The sequence below is a fragment of the Malania oleifera genome, chromosome 12 (assembly GCF_029873635.1).
Source record: "Malania oleifera isolate guangnan ecotype guangnan chromosome 12, ASM2987363v1, whole genome shotgun sequence".
NCBI lineage: Eukaryota > Viridiplantae > Streptophyta > Magnoliopsida > Santalales > Ximeniaceae > Malania > Malania oleifera.
The window spans coordinates 78381855-78390353 of NC_080428.1; the positions used below are offsets into that span (position 1 = coordinate 78381855).

Here is an 8499-nt window from a genome sequence, read left to right on the forward strand (position 1 = left end):
AAAAGAAGTAATTATCACTCTAAAATATTTTATTATGCCAATGATGGCAGTATGTTATTTATCCCAAACAGAAAAAAGAAGAAAAGAGCTTGACATAAAAGTCCAAAACACCTTAACATTTGTTTTACTAGGAAACCATGTCATATCCTAAGAAGCTCTCTCTCTTGAGAGGGTCATGAATTACATTGGTAGATGGGGAAAGATTGAAGCACTGGGGGAAGTTGTTTTGGAGAAGTGAGGACTTTTCATCTTGGTCTATCTGTAGGTTTGGCATGGCTGCCTCTTGCTGCATCTGGATGCAGAGGATCTCTGCTTGTGCCACTGCTAGTTGCATTTGCAGCTGCGAAACCTCATTTTGCAAGTAAGATATCGCCCCAACGCACCCATACACCGGGTCTTTCATTCTCGCATTTGCTTCGTACACTAGGCTGCTCACTGCATCTGCTCTCTGGTGAACTGGGAGCTCCTGAAAATATATATGAAGAAGCTAATGGTCAATGTTATCCTAGAAAAAGAAACAAAACCAAAACAAAAAATAAAAAGAAAGTGCTGCAAGAGTGAATATGGATGAAAACAAGAATTTTGGGATGCTAATGGACAACCTGCAGCATTTTGCTGATATTGCTGGCTCCAAACACCTTGTGCACAATGGCAAATTTGTTGGGGTTATCAGAGGGGAAGTAAGGAGCAAAGATGCAGTCCTTGGTGCAGCGGCGGCGCAGAAGCTTGCAGGAGGCGCACGGCGAATTCCCGCCCATACTGCTGGGAAGTTAAAACTTACTTTGAGAACTCTGATCGGCAGAAGGAAGAGGATGCAGGGTTAGTATGGGAAGAAGAGAAGCAGAGGCAGGCCTTTTGGGTTTGGAGAAGAATGGGGAGTAGAGGGGTGTTTATTTATATTGAGGCAAGGCCGTGTGAGCCCGCGCTCAATGAAGCTAACTCATAAAACTATTTGCTCAGTTGGGAATAAAAAACTAATTTAGGACATGATTCTAAATAATAGGTGATGAGATGTGATCAGAGACTTCTCAGCTATTATTGAATTCTCATGAAGCTTGTGTCATCAAATTTTCAAGGGGCCCTCCACAGCTTCAAGAGGATTCTGCAATTCTTGAAGATCCAAAGGGTTGTCATTGGGGTTTAACTTGTGGGCATCTTGGTGGTGTTCTATGTTAATGTGTTCATTTCTTAAGAACAGGGGAAGTACTAGGCATGTTTTTGCACTTTCTAGGCACTACTTGCTTCTGTGTTTAGTGGATTTTAGGTGGGGTCCGTTCATAAATTAAAGGCCGCCCAGGTCATAAATTAATTCTTGCGATGATGATTTTAAAAAATTGCATTCAGAAAAGTGTGAGGTTGTCCAATCATTGGTAAGATAGGCTGCCCTAACACTCGGAAAATTGCATAGAGGTGTCCATGTTATTTAGGGTTCAAATGCATTTCCACTCTCTCTCTCTCTCTCTCTCTCTCTAAAGAAAAAAATAGGAAAGTCTCGTAGGATTGCATATGAGCTTGGGGTGATGGGTTGAGAAGAATACGTTGTTTATATTTTTTATATAAAAACTAGAAAACTATGACTAGATGCAAACTCAAAAGATTTCATTTATTTCTAAAAATTAATGAGTCGCAAATTCATTAATACTGCATTTAGGAACACAAATTTTAGATCGTAAATTTAAAAAATATTAGTAGGATTTTGTAAAAAAATTTGTTTGAAGTTGACACAATTTTAGATTTTTAGTCCCCAATTCATATATTTTTAAAATTTATAATTAATTTTTCATATTAAATGGTTGCTTAAAATAAATGTTATTTTAAAATACAATTTAAAATTTGAATGTAACAATTATGTCTATTTGAAGAGATAATTTTTTGAAGAGTAACATCTATTGGAGGAGGTACTAATTATATCCATTCATGTTTACAAATAAGGTACCTTGACAGTGAAATAATCTTCAGGATTGCTGCCTACAAATTTTTAATGATTTTGTTGTATTGTAGAGGCCAATTGTATTATTCTTCTTGCAAAAAAAGTCATTCAAGTGAGGACAAATATCATTTCAAAGATAATGTTCTTTCATGCCTCAAAACCACACAATTTCTAAATTTGTTCTCTTAATTTCCGACTGTTATAATAGTTGGTGCTCACTTATATATATCAAGAGCAAATGATTCGTAACTCTAGGCGAATGATATCATAAATTCGAGGAATAAAACTAATTCTCTTAATAAGCTAATAGTTGAAGGACAAAGTGTGTGACTGAAATCAATAATGATCATTTTAAATGGATAGATGAATTTGTATGGAGTCTGTTGTAGCTGAAGACAAGAGATACAACTGGAGCCAGGCATGAAGAATTGGCGTTGCAAGTTGGACATTTATCCACCATTTATGCGTTACAAGCTGGACATTTATCCACCATTTATCTCCATGATTATAAACTCCCAAATTTATAATTTATTGTATTAAATTGTGATTAAATATCAACCCTATAAATAGAGAGCTGAGGAAGTTGTAATATGTACAAGTGAGACAGAAGACAAGCTCAGAGAGCAGAGAGAAGAGAGAGAGGAGGAGAGAGAGTGAGAGAGTTGTATTTTTCGGTGAATAGTGAATTTTGTGGTGTGCTCCGTAGACGTAGGTCGATCTTGATCGAACCACGTTAAATTTATGGTGTCATATTTTTCTGATTCCTCACAGGGTCCTAACAAGTGGTATCGCCCGATTGGAGCAGAAAGACCAAATCGGAGTCATACGCCGAAAACAGAGCTCTTTCCAATGGCTCGAAACTGAGTTTTAAGGCCACCATCACCTTCAGCTTGCTGAGACGAAGAGAACCGTGCAAATCGGAGCTTGAAAGGAGCTCAAACGAAGCCTTATGCGCCCTCACGCGCCTCGCCAGAGCAAAACGCTTTGCCACGCGCCGGTCACACGCCGGTGACTTGCTGCTCACATGCCCCATGCGTTGCCACGCGTCTTCCTCGCCCAAACCGCCTCAGCCCGACTCGATATACACCCAACCCGACCTGGAAGGATATAACACATCTTTCATTGGTGATGAATGGAAGATTTCGAAGGCTGCATTGACAATTGCTCGAGATAAGAAAAGTGGTACTCTTTATGTAACTCCTTATGCATGTATGTCTATCACAGTTGCTACAAGGAAATGATGATAGCAACTTATGGCATCAACGACCCGGACACTTGAGTGACAAGGGACTCAGGATAATGCACTCAAAGGGTAAGTTGAGTGATTTACAATCGGTGAAGATTGACACACGTGAGGATTGTATATTTGGGAAACAGCAGAGAATCAGTTTCCAAACAAACATCAGTACCTCGAAGAAGTAGAGACTTGAGTTAGTCCATTCAAATGTATGAGGACCAACAATCATTTCGTCTACAGGAGGAAAGCATTACTTCGTCACGTTTATCGATGATTATTCACGGAAGGTATGGGTTTACTTCCTGAAGTATAAATCTGATGTTTTTTATGCTTTTAAAATTTGGAAAGCGATGGTAGAAAACGAAACTGGTTTGAAAATCAAAAAGCTGAGAACAGATAATGGTGGAGAGTATGTTGACATCGAGTTCAAGAAATTCTGCTATGAGCATGGTATAAGAATAAAAAGAACTGTGCTAGGTACGTCTCAACACAACGGCATAACCGAGCGGATGAACAGAACGTTGATAGAAAAATCTAGAAGCATGCGTATGCAATCAGACTTACCAAAGATGTTTTGGACAAAAGCAGCCAATGTAGCAACTTATTTGATTAACAGAAGTCCATCAGTACCATTGGACTATAGTCTACTAGAAGAAGTTTGGAGTAACAAAAAGGTAAGATTTTCACATTTGAAAGTTTTTGGTTGTGTAGTATATGTACATATCAATGATCATGTCAGGAATAAGCTAGATCCAAAATCCCATAAATGCACTTTCATCGGTTATGGTGGTGATGAATATGGATATTGCATTTGGGATATTGAAAACAAAAAGGTGATCAGAAGCAAAGATGTTATTTTTGATGAAAATGTGATGTACAAAAATAGACACACAATAGAATCTACAGAGCCTGAAACAACCTTTATAGATATAGATGATGTTTTAGAAGGTGTGAGGACACGTCAGCAGAACACAGAAAATCCTCAGCAGAATACCGAGATTCCTCAGACAGAGGAACATGTGGAGCTAATTGTTGCACCACCATCTCCTACTCTAGGACCAGAGTTTAGGAGATCTTCTCGGCAATACGTACCAAACAGGAGGTATGTGAACCATTTACTTCTTATAAATGGAGAAGAACTTGAATGCTATGTTGAAGCATGTCAGGCATGAGATGCGAGCAAGTGGGAGCTTGCAATGAAAGACGAAACGAAGTCTCTTAACTCCAACAAAACATGGGAACTAGCTGAGTTGCCCAATGGTAAGAAGACTCTTCACAACAAGTGGGTGTATAGAATCAAAGAGGAGCATGACGGCTCCAAGAGGTACAAGGATCGGTTGGTAGTTAAAGGCTTCGAGTAGAAGGAAGGAATTTACTACACCGACATCTTTGCACCAGTTGTGAAGCTGACAACCATTAAATCTGTTTTGAGTATTGTTGTTTCAGAGGGTTTACATCTTGAACAGTTGTATATGAAGACGGCATTTCTTCATGGTGATCTTGATGAGGAAATCTATATGCAACAGCCAGAAGATTTATCAGAAAAAGGTAAAGAGAATCTTGTATGCAAATTGAAAAAGAGTTTGTATGGTCTCAAACAAGCTCCTAAACAGTGGTACAAGAAATTCGATAGATGTATGCAGAGGAACAATTTTCAGAAGTGTAATGTCGACCACTGCTGTTACTTCAAAAGGTATCGTGCTAGCTATATTATTCTACTGTTATATGTTAATATGCTAGTCGCAGGATTAGATATAAAAGAGATCAGAAAATTGAAGCAGCAACTCTTAAAGGAATTTGATATGAAAGACTTGAGTCCTGGATGCAGATCTCTAGAGATAAGCAACAAGGCACGTTGCAGTTATCTCAATCAGAGTACATCAACCGTGTTTTACAGAGGTTCAACATGAGCAGTGTCAAGGCTGTAAATATATTATTGGCAGGTCATTTTTGTCTCTCAAAGGATCCGTCTCCCCAGACAGATGAAGAGAAAGACTTCATGGCTAAAGTACCATACACCTCTGCCGTTGGAAGTAATGTATGCTATGGTTGGTACCAGACCGAATATTGGTCAAGCTGTAGGAGCTGTTAGCAGATATATGTCAAATCCAAGGAAGACACATTGGGAAGCAGTGAAGTGGATTTTGAGATATTTACGTGGCACTAATGATAAGTGTCTATGTTTCAACAAAAGTGATTTGAAAATCCGAGGATTTGTAAATGCTGATTTTGCAGGTGAAATTGATCATCACAGAACTATCACCAGGTACATATTCACTGTTGGCACAACAACTATTAGTTGGATGTCACAGATACAAAAGATTGTTGTTTTATCCACTACAGAAGTTGAGTATGTAGTAGTGACAGAAGCCAGTAAATAGATGATTTGACTTTAGGGTTTGTTAACAGAGCTTGGATTAAAGCAGGAGAGGAATGTTTTGTACTGTGACAGTTAGAGTGCGATACATTTGGTAAAGAACTCAACATTTTATTCTAGAACTAAGTATATTGGATTACGTTACCACTTCGTCAGATCTTTGATAGAGGATGGTGTGTTGATACTTGAAAAAATCCAAGGTAACAGAAATCCGGCAGATATGTTAACTAAGGTGGTGACTATAGAGAAGCTGAAGTTGTGTTCGACTTCAGTTGGTTTTCATGCTTGAAAACATATTTTTTTAGCACATCATTTATTCATGAGGAGACATCTCCATCTCCAAGTTATAACAAAATAATTAAAGATATATAAATTAAAGTGAGCATCCCTTAATAGCACAGCAAATAACTCCTAGTTTCATTTCAAATAATTTTCTCATTCTTCCTAAAATTTACTCAACCCTTTATACATAATCATTTAATTAAAAAATTTACAAATAAAAAACACATAAATTTCTTATCAAAGCAATTTCAGTTTGACTTTCTAGTTTTTATTTATTTATTTATTTTTTTTTTCAGTTACTCTCTTACTATTTCATGATATATATATCTCTTTTAAAAATAATAGATTTGGGAAAAAAAAAATATAAAACACAGTTAACTAGTATATGTCGAAAATTACTTGACAATAAAAGAAAAGAGTTAGTGTGCATTAACTCATCACGCAAGGGCTGAAAACTTGAAGCTTCACAACTTCCTTCCCCACTTAGCTTTAATTTTGTGCTTAGTAAATATAAGCCTTCAGTTAAACCAATCTAAAGTATATATATTAAAGTGAAAGTATGAGCACTAAAATACTTTTCCCCAATAGTTTTTCTTATTAATATGGTTATTAATTAAAAGGCACAAATATATATATATATATATACATACTAGGCAGGATGTTGGCGGTTGAGCAGTTGACCGCCGCCAAAGCGTGTATTAGGTTGGGGTCTGCCTCTGAGCACTAGTATGGCTTCCACGTTAATTCTTTTAGAGTATTGTTTAGAGAGGGTGCATGTGTGCGCATGCCCCTCTGCTTTACCTCTAGGGCTAGGGTTTAAATGAGGTTTAAGAAGTTAATAATATTAATTTCAATTAAGTTGGGAAACCCTAACGCCACCTTCAACGTGGATGCTTGTTAATTTGGCAGACATTCACGTGAATAGAAACTCCCCATTAATAATAATTCTCACTTATATAAAACCGGCCTCTTGCCCACTTAATTAGTCACTAACCCTCCTCAAAATATTATTAATGGTTGATCCAATAATTAAAATCTGACGGTCAATAACACACATTTCTATATTCTTATTTATAAATTAGGTTGGTGGAAATTGGAAGTACATTATATATTAGTATTAACTAGTAATTATAGGGTACATCTAGCCTATATGTATATACATATATGCAAAACATGCTTTCTAAACAAAACATATAAAATAAAATGAAGCAATAAATAAACATACAAAACATTTTTTAATTTCACAAGCCAGGACTTGTTAACTTAACCCACCCTACCAATTGCAAAATAATACCTTAAGAGCGTCGTAAAATATTTTTAACCATACACAAAGTAAATCAATTTCTACCAAATCAGACGCTGCTTTAGTGAGAGAAAGAAAGACGAGGGTCCATAATTACTCGATGAAATGGGGCAGGGACAAATCTGTGTTCGGTTGAGTGCGGGCTATAGAAAAATAAAAATAAAAAAACTATTAATAATATATATTTAATACTTGGAGCGATAAGGTTTTTAAAAATTGCACCCACTCAATAAAGAATTTGGGTTCAAATAAATAAGATTTTGGGGGCTAATTTTACTTTTTTTAAGTTTTTTTTTTTTATTTGAAGCTAATTTAAATAGACAGGATTAGACTCCTAGATTCCTATTAATATCTCCTAAAATTTTAGAATATTAAATTATTTTATTACAAGTCCTAATTTAAGGTGAATGCTAAATTGTTAATACATATTGAATAGCAAATTCTTAAATAAATGATTGTTTAGTCATTTATATCAAGAGAGAAATTTTCAATAATATTATAAATAAGATTGTCATGCCATGATTTCAAACACGAAAACTTGTTGAGGGTAATTATCAAGTGTGTCATGTGGGGAAATGAAAGTGGTAAAAAGTTAAGACCTTTTTATTTTTATTTTTTTAATTAGCACTCTGATGCTATGTCTAAAGTAATGATCTAAGATTACATTTGATTTACAGATAACTATTCCTTATAATAAAATGAACGACAATGAGAAATTTAGTAGTTAAAACATCTAATCATTTCATGTTCCTTGCTATTTCATCTCAGATGTAAAAAGAAGGAAATAGTTTATGATTATGAATGAACAAATTGTAAAAACTTTAATACAGCTGTAATTAGAAATAAAAAATTTTGAAGAATTACCTCGTTCATAACACAAACAACTCAACACCCACTAATCTTCAGCTCCTGGATCTGCCACTAAAATGGGGTTATAGCGATATTAGTGCACCAGAGTTGGTGTTGCAGCTAGCTGTTGTGTCATGCGAAGTACACCAGATTCACCAAACCATGCACTGTGGCAAATACAGCGTGTTCAATTCATAAAAAAATTCCATGTCAAGTGAAACGAATGCTACATTCACTCCATGACAAATTTAGCTGCGGAGATTAAAGAACATATACCTGATTTGCTTCCTCCTCCCCAAGCTCTCAAAATTATTTCTTACGCTGCCCTTGTAAAGGGGTTGTTTAACGTATGCCTGAAAACTTGAAGGCTTTTCAGTAAACATTTTATGGAAATTTTCAAGATGTTTCTCCTGTAAGTGAAACTCAAATCCAGAACTAAAAACATACAAAGCCGAATAACATAAAACATCTCCAAAAGTAAAGCAGTTTCAATTTCAGCAGCTGAACAAAGCATTGCCATG

The 8499-nt window shown here is 36.0% G+C and overlaps 1 protein-coding gene across 1 annotated transcript; it reads right to left on the reverse strand.

The window, feature by feature from the left end:
- Nucleotides 1–1196, reverse strand: LOC131144229 (LOB domain-containing protein 12-like). The gene is made up of 2 exons (XM_058092750.1): nt 603–1196; nt 1–466 (listed from the first exon to the last, which is right to left on the reverse strand). The coding sequence occupies exons 1-2, from the start codon at nt 756–758 to the stop codon at nt 128–130; spliced, it is 495 nt and encodes a 164-aa protein (XP_057948733.1). The 5' UTR covers nt 759–1196; the 3' UTR covers nt 1–127.
- Between the last annotated feature and the right edge of the window lie 7303 nt (nt 1197–8499).